General features: G+C 43.3%; 2 protein-coding genes across 2 annotated transcripts in view; one reads left to right on the top strand and one right to left on the bottom strand.

The window, feature by feature from the left end:
* Positions 1-382: 382 nt before the first annotated feature.
* LOC103353973 (protein lifeguard 3) lies at positions 383-4,216 on the top strand. Its single transcript, XM_008277188.1, has 11 exons — positions 383-632; positions 742-809; positions 932-996; positions 1,088-1,141; positions 1,313-1,363; positions 1,480-1,519; positions 1,712-1,749; positions 1,883-1,970; positions 2,325-2,420; positions 2,561-2,614; positions 3,570-4,216. The coding sequence occupies exons 1-11, from the start codon at positions 383-385 to the stop codon at positions 3,717-3,719; spliced, it is 954 nt and encodes a 317-aa protein (XP_008275410.1). The 3' UTR covers positions 3,720-4,216.
* Positions 3,931-15,032, bottom strand: part of dars1 (aspartyl-tRNA synthetase 1) — a 30,803-nt gene continuing 19,701 nt past the window's right edge. The window contains exons 10-18 of the mRNA XM_008277189.1: positions 12,321-12,432; positions 10,033-10,167; positions 8,369-8,516; positions 6,518-6,664; positions 6,160-6,202; positions 5,595-5,675; positions 4,990-5,101; positions 4,715-4,786; positions 3,931-4,607 (exon numbers count right to left, since the gene is read on the bottom strand). Coding sequence (XP_008275411.1) covers positions 4,516-4,607; positions 4,715-4,786; positions 4,990-5,101; positions 5,595-5,675; positions 6,160-6,202; positions 6,518-6,664; positions 8,369-8,516; positions 10,033-10,167; positions 12,321-12,432 — 942 coding nt within the window. The 3' untranslated portion in view covers positions 3,931-4,515. The remainder of the gene's footprint in view (positions 4,608-4,714; positions 4,787-4,989; positions 5,102-5,594; positions 5,676-6,159; positions 6,203-6,517; positions 6,665-8,368; positions 8,517-10,032; positions 10,168-12,320; positions 12,433-15,032) is intronic.

Raw genomic sequence — 15,032 nt, 5'->3', positions numbered from 1 at the left:
CACAAGGCAAGTACCCTTATTGCTTTTTTTATTTATGTTCATTCATTTATTAAGGTTAGAGTTGATTCATTTTTATTTGTGACATTTTTCTGGTGTGACTGGTGGGAGTCTATTTACAGGGTTACATGTACACAGATGTGATATTTCAGAGGAGATCATTTTGAACAGTGTTTTACAAATTGTTTTGTAGTTCACCATTTTAGCATAATAATGGGATTTTATTCTTAAATTGTGACAATGAAAACTAGACAGTAATATTGGATATAGATGCTATTTGTAGTTAACACATTGTCTTGCTAATAGGTGTCATAATACTATTCAATGTGCAGAATAAGTCTGATGTTTACCACGTATCCTCTCCTCAAGGTGGTTCAGCAAAATAATGACTTCCAAAAATGACAGTCCTCCACCCTACGAGGACACGGTGCACCATCCTAAGTCTGGTAACTACCCCTACCAGCCGCAGCATGGCTCCCATCTTCCCCCACCTCCTTACAGCCCCAGTCCTGGCATGTGCCTCGGCCCGCCCGGCTACCCACAGGCCAGCATGTACGAGGGCCGTGGCTTCTCTCCATCTGGGATGCCCACCACAATACCGACTCTGTCTGCTGGAGTGCCTGCATCCAACCCAGGTTCTGAAGAAATTACACAGATGACATTTTTCACACCTTGCATTATATTTAGATTAGCTCCCAGGTGTAATACGTATAAATTGCCACTTTGCTCTTCCCAATTCTGCAGGAGACATGGAGGATTTTATCAGCGCCCAGTGGGAGAGCACATCTATTCGACATTCTTTCATCAGAAAGGTAAGGATTCTTATTATACATCAAGCCATACACGTGGACTTGTTCTGTTGCATAGACTACCAGTTCATCTCCTCTACATCTACTGTCATGTTCCTCCTTTGTGGTTTTGTGTTTGTGGACAGGTTTACTTAATTTTAACAGCACAGCTTATCGTCACCTTTTCCGTCGTTGCTGTCTTTACATTCGTGTGAGTGTCCTTCCTCATTCCAGTACAATTATTCCAGCTCTCTGCTTTCAGTCCCTGCTCCTCAGTAATCCTGTATATTTGTGCTTCATAGTGACCCAGTGAGACTGTTTGTCATCAGATACCCTGGCATCTACTGGGCATCTCTGTGAGTTGCTTTCTAGGAACAGAACAAAAAAAAAAACACACATATTGACGGTGCAATTAAATCATATAATACAAAAACATATGATTAGAAAACATACCTGGAAATAATTACATTCCCACTGCTGTTTTAAATAATATGCACTAACATTTATAGTGATCTGTCTCTCCATAGTGTGGTTTATTTTGTGGTTTACTGCATTCTCATTTGCTGCAAAGAGCCGAGGTAAGCAACAAGTTGGCACGAAAAGTTGGGAAAAGTTTTACTAATACGATGTCTTATTGAAGCACTCACTTGTATTTGTGTAATTTTTAAAAATGTTCATCTTAATTTCTGTTTAGGAGGCGTTTCCCATGGAACCTTGTGCTGCTGGGAGTATTTGTAAGTATTGATTGTTAGATTATAGCAGCTCTGCTTATGTAGTGAGGAGTTAGAAAACATTTGAGTTGGTAAAGACTAGAAAAATATTAAAAGAAAAAACAAAACAAAACATAGCCAGTAAGACAGACACTTCCCTGAAGAAAAAAAACAGAAAGTTAGATGTCATTCTGATATTCGTGTTTCATCCTGCAGACTCTCGCCTTGTCTTACATGACTGGAACCATTTCAAGGTTTGTGGGTTTTTTTTGGCTCCAATTCTAACAATTCACCCAAATACATTTTACTAACCATGTGCTACACCATGATACACTGTATATGTGTGTATTTCTGTTTGTTTTTAATTGCTCTGTGTGTCTTTTACAGCTATTATGACACCAAAGCAGTGTTCCTTGCCATGGGAATAACAGCGTTAGTTTGTATAGCCGTGACAATCTTCTGCTTCCAAACCAAGGTAGATGGAGATGTAGAGTGTCTCGCTGTAGCTCAGTAGCCTGTGGCTTGTCAGAGGATGTCTTTGTTGTCAGTGTAAAAGAACTCCTTTGTCTCGCATTACAATGGGGCACTGAGTTCCTTTAAATATTTATAACATTTTGGGATAAGATGTGAATCCAACGTCTCTGTCTGATGCAACTCCAGATACATAAGTTACGTTTTGGTACACGACACATTTCGCCTTTTTTATATTTATTTATTTCTTTTTAACCTTATTCCGATCCTCCTTCAAATTATCCTCGCTGCTCTTTCATGTAGCTCGAAGCACATTAACTTCGCTTTCATCCCGTTAATGGTGTGTTTCTCATCACAGGTGGACTTCACCTCCTGCGGCGGGCTCCTCTGTATTGCCGCCGTTTTGCTCATGATCATTGGGATTGTTACGGCCGTCGTGCTCTCCTTCCAATATGTGAGGACTCTTCTGGTCAAATCCTTTAATTTATTCTCTCTCTACTCGTATTTCTCAGTGTGAGCAGCAGCAGCAGCCCAGAAGGGTGTATCTGTGTGACTGATTTCACATTCAGAGGCCTTTCTTATGTCACTCAACAGGTCCCTTGGCTGCATATGCTCTACGCTGCAATTGGAGCCATCGTTTACACTCTGGTGAGTCGACACTGACATGAATTCAAGGAGAGCATTCCAGTTTGGTATTACAGGGCTGTCCTTGAATAACAAGACGCATAATAGTCCCTACACCCTGAAATACACAGTTATTGTGTAGACCAACATAACATGCTGACGACTTGCTATCTCCAGAGTCTTGAATTCATCGTGTTTGTCTTGATGTTGGCTGCTTCGGTCAAATTAAGACCGGATTTCTCAGAAAGTTTCATGGCAGTTACTTTATTAAATCACACACAGGATCTATGGAAGTCACTCTGAACATCATCAGATTTCATGGACATTTCCTCGACCCACTTTGATAGTTCTCTAGCTACACTTCAGGCTCTGCAGGCTTCACTCCATCCACCACTTTGAGGCTGAGATACCTCAGAAACTGCTGGAGGTCATGAAATCTTACAGACATTCGTAGTAACTCAGTCAATGTGATGCCACAGCCTGGTTGATGTTTGTTGTTTTGACTGAAATGTTTTAACATTTTATGGATAATATTCTGTTATTCACACATTCATGCTCCCCTCAGGTCGGTTTGCAATAATGTTGGTCGTCTTTTCGCTTGCATCATCAGAACAATCGTTGATTTCTTTTTTGACCTGTCGCCATTCTTATCAGCTTCAGTTGTACTTTGTGTTTAGTGCTAATTATCAAATATTAACATGGCAACGCTCTCGGACGCTGAACATCGGTGGAAGCTGTAACCTTCAGGTCCCACAGGATTCATTGAGATGGTCACAAACTTTAGAATCAGTGTCAGACGTTATAAACATCTGTTCAGCTATGACGTTAGGATATCTTGCTTGATCAGTGCGCAAGAAGGACTCAACAGTTTTGCCTGCTGCTGTTCAAACCGTTGCTGCTTTGTGCTGCATTTACTGCAGCCCAGAAAAAAAAGCCCACTCCTCCTGTTTCTATGACGATCCTTCTCCTCTGTTCTTAGTTTCTAGTGTACAACACCCAGCTTCTTATTGGAAACCGGGAGCTGGCCATCAGCCCAGAGGAGTACATCTACGGAGCGCTCTCCCTCTACGTTGACATCGTTCACATCTTCCTCTTCATCCTTCAAGTCAGTGGAGCTGCAACCGACTGAGCCAGTGGTCAGATTTGGGCTCACAGGATGTCGTTTGTTGACAGACATAATGTAGTAAATATGTAAACAAGTGTGTAAATCAGGACGCATCATTACTATTTATCAAAGCTCTCAGCTATAGTGTATATAGATTTATTTTTATGTCGGTAACACTGGAGCACTTTGCGTGGTATGAACCAGGGCTGTAGGTGTGAATGAAGAGAGACACTCGTGTTCTGTATAGTTTAATATTTATGTGCATGTTAAACACTGTCTGAACTGTTACCCCTTGTTAAGAATAAACCACCACCTCTGCCCCCAAATGATGGAGACAAAGCAATTAATAGTATAAGAGCTTATTTCTTTGTTTTTTTATTCCTCTCAGTGTTTAATTCTTGTAATTTCTTACAAAACACCTGCTGGACAAAACAATCATTAGTCCGACGTCTGTGCTGGTAGTAGGATGGACTAACATCTGTAGAACATTAGAATTTTTTAACCTCTCCATAGAAAAAAAAGAAAAGAAACCTTAGACAAACAGTGACTCAATTAAAAGATGAATGACAGGTGTGCAGCCTCCCAGTAACCTGCTACAACTTTAATGTGTCTGTTACTGTTTGTTGTTAGAAAACTATGCACCTCCATCAATAAAGGCCTGTTACACCTGCGCTATTCATCCGTCCTCATGGTTAATTATAGTGGCACGTTAGGAGTCGTAGGGTGGCACTAGCTCCTATACTCTCTCTCCCCTTCTTGACTGTGGATTAGTTCTGATCCCCATCACCAGCATCTGTGTGTTAGTCCGGCCGTGGAGGGTTCAAGGCGTCAGGCGCTTGGGGTCGCGTGGGAACATGGAGGTCTGACGCACGTTGTGGAGGCCCAGGTACAGCATGCAGACTCTCTCCAGGCCTGTGGAGGAGGACAGATCGCTCACTGAACACTTTAAATGAAACCTCAAGCCGTATTAATCCTGACGATTGCTACAGGTTCCCCAAACAACACGCTATAGTCCTCACCAATGCCTCCGCCGCCATGTGGTGGAGCTCCGAAGCGGAAGGAGTCGATGTACGACTTGATCTTCTCCAGATCTACAGTAAAAGAGAGGTGCAGTTAAAATTAAAACTTGACAGAAAACTCTACTTGCTTTCACTGACATTCACAACTGTTAATCCAGCACATTCCTTTGTATGTGAAGTGCCACCGTTGGCCAACAGAGGGAGACAAATCATTCACAATTACAGTGACGTCCCTCTAACAGAACCATCTCTTTAGCAGAACCACTTGCTCTTACCGATCTGGTGATGGGTGGCCCTGTCAGTCAGCAGCTGAGCGTCGTGGATCCTTTGAGCTCCAGACAGGATCTCCTCTCCCCTCATGAACATGTCGTAGGAGTTGGAGTATTTCTAGAGTTTAAAAAAAAAAAAAAGACAAGAATAACAATCAGGGTCTCCTCACATCTGGTCATCAAAAGGAGGGAAAAAAAAAAGACATGGAAAGTTAAAAGAAGGACGACAAGCAGACGAGATGGTGTCTGGAAGGACTCGGCTTCACTCAAGAAAGACGATTTGTGATAACCGGCAGAAAAGGGCAGCTGATGTAGGACTGATGTTAGCAGCCAAATGTCATCCTCGCCACTGGTTCTGACATGCAGATTCGACAAAGATAATCGGAACACAATTTAAAAACTTGTGAGCAGTTCAGCAGCACTTCTGTGACACTGCTTCTATCAGGACATCATAAAACGGTCCTAATGTTTAAATTCTGCTCGACTCCACGACATTTTAAGGCCTCAACCACAAACCATCTGAAACGGTTAATGCTAAATTTATTACTGGATATTTGTGTGTGTGTGTGTGTGTGTGTGTGTGTGTGTGTGTGAATAAGCGACAGACTTACGGGGTCGTTGGGATCAGGCATCGTGTAAAACGGCCTCACAGCCAGCGGGTACTTATCCAGCACGTAGAAATCGGTGTCGTACTGAAAAAGGAAAAACAGGAGCTCGACATAAACAGTAAATCGCGGCACACATGAAGACTCAGGTGTTTCCTCTGTTCCTGTTTATGTAACATCACTGTGGGCTTGAATAATAAACGACAGGAGTTTTGGGTTCTGTTGCTGTGTTCTGCAGCTCGGGGAGACGTGAGTCGATGATGTTTGTGTTGCTTATGAAAAGTCTAAAAAAAAGCGCCTTAACTAAGAGCTGTATTATGTCCAGAGATGATGAAGGGTATATTCTGCTGCTGATAAGTGGAGAATTCCCCGTGGCTCAGAGGATTCGATCACCGTAAGTTTTCAGACAGCTGATATGCATAAGTGCTGATGGTCTAGTATGCAAAAAAAATCAATTAATAATGCGGGTTTCTCTATATGCTGACACTATTTTCTACCTCCAGTGTTTGATCGAGCAGCGTTCATATTTCTGAAGTTTGATGTTCAGTGAGTGAAGCACATGTGGACGTACCTTTTCCTTGACAAGGCGGCCGAGCAGCTTCTCATTGGGCGTGCTGCACAACAACAACAGACAATCACGTTAATACTGATGACTGGATCTCACACCTTTAACGCTGCTCCAGCTGGATATTATAGTTGTTTAATTCTCGACTACTTTGACTAATGATCCATGTGTGTTCCAGCTGTACTGTAAACAGTTAAACAGAGAAGCTTTCATCACATGAATTAGCTCAAAGCTCAGCTACTGATCTGACGTTTCACTTCCCTTCATGCTAACTCGTGTGAAAATGCACTTCTGTTTCTATCGAATGAAATCATCTGACATGATGAGTGGGATGTAGGCCACAGGGCGTCCAGAGTGCTCTGACCTGAGGTCGTCCTCGTCACCCATCTCCACGCCGGCCTCGCGCAGCATGGCCACGCCCTCGGTGTACTCCAGCCTCAGAGTGGGCTCCAGGAATTTGAAGGGCTCGCTCGGAAACTGCTTGTTCACCGTCTGGATCTCTGTCTGGAAGCTGCAGCACATAATCGAGTTTCAGTTATTTGGAGGAGACGTTACATCGACTTCAATTAATTTCTTGCAGACTTATTACCATAACGATTCATTTTCTAACCCTGACCCTAAACCGAAACATGATTTTAATTCTCTGAAACGGAGTCCATCCATCATCTCTACACCTTAATCCTCACCAGGGTCATGGGGGGCGGAGCCTATCCCAGCTGACTCAGGGTGAAGGCAGGTTCACCTGGACAGGTAACCAGTCTATCACAGGACTACACTTAGAGACAGACAACCAAGCACACTCACATTCACACCTACGGACAATTTAGAATCACCAATTAACCTCAGCATGTTTCTGGACTGTGGGAGGAAGCCGGAGAACCCGGAGAGAACCCACGCTGCACGGGGAGAACATGGAGACTCCACGCAGGAAGATCCCGGGTGTCCTCACTGGGATGTGAACCGGCGACCTTCTAGCTGTGAGGCGACGGTGCTAACCACTGAGACACCTTGCAGCTCTAAAACGTTATTAAAGTTATTCATGTACGTTCTTGGGGACTTGTTCTTTATGACAACTTAAATAATACAGGTGCTCTAGAACACAGGTACACATGTTATAACCTGTCGTCTACACCCCGACTCACATTTACAAACATGACCGCTCATTTACAAATGACAACGTCCACATTTCATATTCAAGTCCTGAAAGTTTTGCAAAGTTTTTTTGTCTCTAAACTCATTCATTGATCTTTAACTAACTGTGTTCTTTGCAGTTAAATGTTTTTATTTAAAAAAGGGGACAATTCTAACTAAATCACAATAACAAACTCTATCATAAAAGACACAGAAGTTGCACCATTCGAAATCTTTGTTCGAACGATCAGCATTTTAAAATGTTGTCAAAGCAACACGGGACGACAAACGGAGCTCAAAGACGCTGCCGGAACATCAGTCAACAAACACTTGCAAAATAATTTAATACGTCAAAGGGAACAGTCTGGAAAGTCATGAGAATGAAAGTTAAACAGTCGAACCTCCATGAGAAAGAGGAACAGCAGTCACAAGCTGAAACTAGACGGTTACGGCATCACATCAGCTAGTTCGCTTGTAACCTAAGACGACCTCCAGAAGTGGTTCAAGAAGACATTCAGTGTATTTGATGTTTATTTAGGAAGTGATAGTTGTCAGTGGTGCTCGTCTCTTCTGCCTCTCCTGACTCTAAAAACCACCTCCAGGCTCAGACATATGAGGCCTAATATGAAAAGCAGCAGGTTAAGGAGAGAGCGCTACCCAACATTAACACCGGGTCATCGCCTGTTGAAGCTCTGTATGCCTGCAGCTCTGATCTACACCACCAGGAGGCAGTAAAGCCACATCACAACCTGTTCCTGCTGACAGTTCATTAGACAGAGTGCAGGGAGGGCACTGAACTCCATCAGGGCAGGCGGCACAAGGTGACAACACTTCATCTGGATCCAGCTATTTAAATGCTGTTACTCAGACAGTTTGCCATCCACAACATATCAACGCCAGCAACGGATCCTGTCAACATTCAGCTCTCATCTGAATAGGAAGGAGCAACCCGAGCCTCCGTGGCATGTAATTTCCATCACTTTTCATTCATCGCCTAAACGCAGAAAGTTCTGAGAGCAACAAATAGCCTGCAAACTTATAGTCTGAACAGAAAAGCCCAGCGTGAATCCTGACGGTGTCTCACTTGTCTCTCAGGCCCTTGAAGATCTGCACCATGGTGTCGGTGATGGAGTCGATCACCTCGTGGTAGTGGTAGTTGAAGGCCATCTCAATATCCAGACCCACGAACTCAGTCAGGTGACGGTGGGTGTTGGAGTCCTCTGCCCTGAAAACTGACATAATAACAAAGACAACAGAGGAAGAAGGAAAGTTTTGACACATCTGATGGAGAAACGGCCTTTCATGCTGCGTCACTGTGTTTTTGAAATCCTGGATGTGCAGCTGATCAGATCACAAGTCGTTCTAAAGGTTGATCCAGTTCACGGTCTGGCCTCGGAGTTACCCCGTCAGGTTTTAAGAAGCAAGGACAATGAGTTAAAATGCAAATTAGTGCGTCACTGAAGAGTATTTTTCTCCAAAAGGAAAGATAATGCAAATCGAATGCTAATGTCATCGCCGAGAGTAACTGGAGCTACTTTGGTTTTATTGTACTTTTCTCTGTAGCCTTAACTGTGAAGCTTTTAGTGCACTTTGTGTGGATGCTGTAACCCGAATCCTCTCTGATGAACAGTCTGAACTTTGATCACGATTAGGACATGACTGTGCAGACATACATGAGGAGGCTGTGTGGTTACTGCTGCCTCCATGTTGTGTGACTGATCTTTTCTCTTTGTTCTGGTCCAAAGACGGCTGCAGGAGTCTTCGGTTGATTAAGTGTGTTTCTGCATCTGCATGCGGCTGAATCGTATGGAAATCAGACATGTGCACAAGCACACAATTTCACAATGATTGAAATTTATAAAACGCAACCATGCATATAAATAACTTTATCCAAGTGCGTGTGAATCTGCATAGTTCTGCTTTTTGTATGCACACGGTTTTAGTCGTGGGACCTACAGTGTTTTATGTGCGTGACCCCTGCATACATTTCAACACACAGGAAAAAACACACAAACAGAAATGTGATGCTGTTTGCTCCTCTGCTCTACATCCGCCTGCTCCCTGCTGGACCTGTTCGGCTGATTTCAGACGGCAGCACCTTACAGCTGCAGAAGGTAATTTTAAACAGACTTTCACTTCTGGCCAATGAGATTTTGAGGAGAGTTGATCCCAATTCTCCTCAGATGCTGAATCAGTGTGACTGTAACTACGGCAACAGTGGTGAGTATATTGCTGCCTTAGAAGCAGTAATGACCTTAAGCCCTTTGATTTCTCTGGTGGAGCTACACAGAAGCAAACAAAAAAAACCACAGTCCAGCCAGCAGAATACTGAATTGTGCATCCTTCTCCCAAATGCTTGGCTTTTATGTCGGGCGAGGATCCTGCACAGACTGAAAATCAGATCCAAGTGGCAGTCTGAAGAGGACGGCCATGTTTAGGATAAAGACTGCATGTATGCAATCAGATGGTGGCAGTGTTTGCTTAGCTAAAGAGCTGGCGGCTCTCAGACTCTTTTACAAGTCCCATTGTGCCACTAACACACTGAGCTCTACGGCGGCTCTGACCACAGTGAAAGCAACAGAGGGAGGTCTATTAAAGTTTAACAATCTAAACGCATTTGGAGCCATTTTAAAACTGTCATCTCAGTTAATAGGGTCTACATTTTTCATTATACTCTTGCTGCTCATTTTGCTGTTTGCCATAAGTAGTTTGCCGATGTACGAGGCGACAGATGGGCGGCGTTCTTACCTGGACCCACACAGAAGACCTTGTCAAAGTCAGCGCAGATGCACATCTGCTTGTAGAGCTGCGGAGACTGGGCCAGGTAGGCGCTGGTTTTAAAGTAAGACACCGTGAAGACATTTGCTCCCCCTTCACTGGCAGCTGCAAGTGGACCACAACAACTTTTAGAAATGAAATGAGATTTTTACTGCCCCGCAGAAAGAAAAAAAAAAGACCATTAACTACAAAGGCTGATGGAGTTTCTGATAAACACAGCTGCCTCGCTGAGGAAACTTCTCATTTCAAAACCTTGACCCACCTAATGATGATATCTGTCACTCGCTCAGTAGACGTTATCGTTAATTAGCCATCTTCAAGTCATTTTCAAAAACGTTTCTTTCTGGCATACATTTCTCGATTCTCACTAACTTAATCAGAAGTAATTGATTTTTAACATTTCATCAAATAAAAACAAGTGCCTGGCATGTTTTTCAAAACAATCAATATAGGTGTCAGGGTTACGCAACATCGGCCAGACTTATATAACATCTGCGGTTCACCGACGTCAGAGGGATTTATCTGATATTCTCATGCCGTCTACATTCGGGTGGGGGTTCACACGCGCTGAACAAACAGTTCCCCGTATGCACGCTGGGTGTTGGCACGCAGGAAGACGCGGTTTCGCAAAAAAGGACAAGCAGTTCACAGGTGCCGCCAAAATAAAACAAAAAAAAGAGCGGCAGTTTTGAATTCAAAGTCACACGGGAAGTCATCATCATTGGCTCTTCAAGAAAAGAGGAAGCGAGAGCGACACGGGTTTCACTACAGTGAAGTTTAAATTTTTAGAGACACGTGGGAGGCTGAGAAATGCACAAAAAATACAAAAACTGTGTTGTAAGAATAACCAATAGTCTGCGGTCCAAAAAGCTTACTTTCGCTTTTTAACTGTAAGTACGTGTCACAGCTGCTGTCATAAAGTTTCATGTCGTGTGCGTACAATTAGGACATGTGCCTATAAATTACATAACACTGACATTTAACCGTCGCAGTGTGACATGGGCGTTGATCTGTCTGTGAGCTCTCAGCAGCTCATGTGCAACGTATGCATCTCTTCACAGTGGATTGTGGGTCAGAAAGACCAGAAGAGCATGCTGGCTTGCATACTGCAGAATCCAACGGGATGCAGTAGAGCAGGGGTGGGCAGTCCTGGTCCTGGAGGGCCACAGTCCTGCATGGTTTAGATGTTTCTCTCTTCCAACACACCTGATTCAAATGATCAGGATGGTTATCAGGCTTCTGCAGAGCTTGATGATGAGCTGATGATGTGAATCAGGTGTGTTGGAAGAGGGAAACATCTAAACCATGCAGGACTGTGGCCCTCCAGGACCAGGACTGGACACCCCTGCAGTAGAGCATCCTGGTATTTTTGGCATGTAATGGGATGCACATTAACTTCTTCTACAGCTACTGGAACACACCCGTAATCCTCACGTTTGACTTAAAATGTCTGTAGTTGAAGTCATTTAGATCATCTTCCATCCCTTCATATGCAGCCATTTATCCATTATCAACAACATCCACCTCATTTAAATGTGTCTCTGTGCTTTAAACAAGAACCTACACTTCACCTAAGGATTTGAAGATTTTTCACAAGCTTGTCGAGTCTCCTCTAACACCCGATGTTGAAAAAATAATGCCAGGATAAGAAAGACACGATTCAAGGAAAAGCTCAAATAACTGTGTCTTCTGAATATTGGTGAGAAGATTTCTGTCTGATTTTTTTTTTTTTTATTCAGTCTTCCTTTTCTTCAGTAAAGTAAGATGAGGTCTTCTGGGAATGATCTTAAGGAAAGCCTCCCTTGTCCAATTAGAAAGGCGTAGTGGGGAAATGTGAAAGCAGACGGGGCTGATGTGAGAGTTGGTCGATGCATCAGAATCCCCAGTGGGCTGGATTAAAATCCTCATTGGACTGAAACAATAAAATTCTGTCTAATATTGCAATGTCTGTTGTTTGCTTAAAGACAGACGTGCATGACTGTGTTTTGGGCTTTTTTTTAAAATTCGGGAACCGTTTGTGAGCTTCGACTGAACTTCAAGTTTGGTTTCTGATTTGATTTGTAGTCTGGAGCCGTCTGTGGAGGAAGTCAAGCTTACAACTGTCACACGACGACTCCTGGGACACCTGTGGGAGGTGATATGGGAAAAAAAAAAAAAAGTGTGCCTCCGCTGTAATATTTAATGAAAAATGATTCGATACATGCTAGTCTCAGCTCCCTCCCGGGGCTGGATCAATGTGACAGGGAGTATGTTTTTACCTGATATTATTTTAGGGGTCTGGATCTCCACGAAGCCCTTGTTGGTGAGGGTGTCTCTGAAGAGCTGGCACACTCCCGACTGCAGGCGAAAGATGGCCTGGCTGGTGGTCGTCTTTGGGAGGATACACACAAACAAACACAGCCACAAGCGGAGGGTCATTACCACACTCGCTGTGAGTCACTGGATTTATTACACAATCATAACAGATGTGCAAAAACAAGACTGCCAATTTTTTCTTTTTTTTTTCTCTTCTCTCTCTTCAAGCACCTCCCGTCTACACGAAGGGTGAAACGTTTATTTGTTGGCAAGGGCAGGATATGCATTTAACCCCCACAAGAGACAGAACCCATCATTATCAATGCAAATACTGAAACCAGGGCAGGGCGCAAAACTAGCTCAAAGTGAATCAGGAGATTACTGGAAAAACCTAATCCCCCAAAACCCCCCAAAAGCGCTGCAGTTAGGCAGCGAAGCACGTCAACACGCGAGAGGACACTCCCTACAATCCACTGACTCATTTGAAATGGCCACAAGATTTTCACAATTGAGTTTTACGGGCTTTCAGCTCCAGTTATTACACATCATCTCCAAGACAGATCCCGGTCCTTTTGATACAGAACACGCAGGTCTGTGTTAATTAAAAGGTTTCATTTCTTCCCTCCTCGCCATCTCCACTGCTTGTCCGGTCCTGAATAGGCTTCATCTGACGAACAGTTGGCAGAATGGAAAGGTGATAATGTCTAAATACCGGGAAGCTCATTAATCTGCAGACAATGCTTCAGGGCTGTCTGGCTGAAAGTTTTCCTTCATTTGCAATCTGGAGATGTAGCAAAAAAAAGAAGAAGTGAAGAAAAGTGTAAAAAATGTTCTTGCTCAGAAACACTTTTGCCGAACCCGTGAAGAAGCAGCGAACCAAGTGAAGCATTCTTCCCTCACCTACGCCTGTGACTCATCTGTGTCCCGTATTACACATCGGGCTGTACCCCGTGTCAAACATGAGAGAACCAACCCTAAACCAGCCTCTACACGACCACACTCAGAAATTAGAAAGCACTTCCTGTTTACAGCACATGTGCAGCGAGTGGGTGACGGGTAAGAAGCAGCAGCAGCACCGGCTGATGTGTGGGGCCTCGTAAAACGCACCTGAATCTGACACCTCTGTGGCAAACAGGACTGGTTTGAAACCCGGCTGCGGTGGTGGATCTACCACAACCTGGTTTTGAAGCCTAAATGTCATATGTGCCCATCACGAGCTCCCCTCTCTCCCCCCAGTCCACCAGTACGCTTTTGTAACAGTGCGTACGCGTCGACCACATCACCGCTGACATACTTGCTCGTGTACTTTGTGTATATTTAGAGTGTCCCCAAGAGCGAAGGTTAAAGCCTGAACATCCCTGGAACGGTTCTGTTGTGGATTTCTGCTTTTTCAGAAACCATGGTGACACTCGAGGAACTTACGACATGTTGAGATGGCAGAAGAGAAAGTGGCAGAGGTGATGTTGTAAACGGTTATTCAGCTGTTTTAGCTCGATATGTTGACTATAAGGTGGCTGAAAACGACTGACTTCACTTCTCTAATGACTGAGCAGTAATACCAGTTTTCTAAACCAACACTCCTAACAAACACCAGACACTTGATAAAGCCAGGATCCACACACACGCAGTTAAATTACGAGCCAGCAGATACCTTCATCATCAGCTGAACGCTCAGGTTCTTTGTCTTGGGCATTTTGTGTAATGAAGTTTACAGGATATGTGTTCTCAGCGTTTGTATAATGGACTACAAGTCATTAACGGAGGCAATACGACGGCGCTCTGGGATTGCATCAATGAAAATTCTCCCTGTGATAACAAATTAGCCAGAGCCAAAACAATTAACTGATTAGTCAATCAACAGAAAATTAGAAATTATATCGCTGGTTGCAGCTTCTCCACCGTGAGGATTTGTTGCTTTTCTATTGTGTGATAATAAACTGAATGTAGTATGTTTAGATTTTGCAACGTCACCCAAAGAAAACAGGCTTTGTTTTCTACAGATTTATAACATTTCTGACATTTAACAGATCAAAAAAATTAATGATTAATTCAAAGAATGACTTGCAGGTTCACCCAATGAACTACAAACACATTTTAAAGGCTTAATTGCCGACAAAAAAACAACAACAACAAACAAATTTTTAAAAAACTCATCACCAGAAACTACTAAAACAGAGTGATGGAGTTTCTGATAAACACAGCTGCCTCGCTGAGGAAACTTCTCATTTCAAAACCTTGACCCACCTAATGATGATATCTGTCAGTCGCTCAGTAGACGTTATCGTTAATTAGCCATCTTCAAGTCATTTTCAAGAACGTTTCTTTCTGGCATACATTTCTCGATGCTCACTAACTTAATCAGAAGTAATTGATTTTGAACATTTCATCAAATAAAAACAAATGCCTGGCATGTTTTTCAAAACAATCAATAAAGGTGTCAGGGTTACGCAACATGGGCCAGACTTATATAACATCTGCGGTTCACACAGAGGGATTTATCTGACACTCTCATGCCATCTACATTTGGGTGGGGGTTCACACGCGCTGAACAAGCAGCTCCCTTGAGAAAAACAACAACAACAACAAGCAAACTAAAAAAAAAAAAAATCATAGCCACAAACTACTAAAACAGAATGGTGGGATTCTCGACTTTCCTGATGTGACCTGTAGTTTAG

Source organism: Stegastes partitus, unplaced genomic scaffold (assembly GCF_000690725.1).
Source record: "Stegastes partitus isolate 25-593 unplaced genomic scaffold, Stegastes_partitus-1.0.2 Scaffold91, whole genome shotgun sequence".
NCBI classification, from domain to species: Eukaryota; Metazoa; Chordata; class Actinopteri; family Pomacentridae; genus Stegastes; species Stegastes partitus.
This window is presented reverse-complemented; position numbering and strand designations above follow the sequence as displayed.

What these genes read in the sequence shown, in the direction of transcription:
- LOC103353973 (XM_008277188.1), top strand. Translation starts at nt 383, where the DNA reads ATGACTTCCAAAAATGACAGTCCTCCACCCTACGAGGACACGGTGCAC. An exon ending in AGTGCCTGCATCCAACCCAG is followed by an intron (nt 633 to 741) that starts GTTCTGAAGAAA and finishes CCAATTCTGCAG; the next exon opens with GAGACATGGAGGATTTTATC. An exon ending in GTTGCTGTCTTTACATTCGT is followed by an intron (nt 997 to 1,087) that starts GTGAGTGTCCTT and finishes TGTGCTTCATAG; the next exon opens with TGACCCAGTGAGACTGTTTG.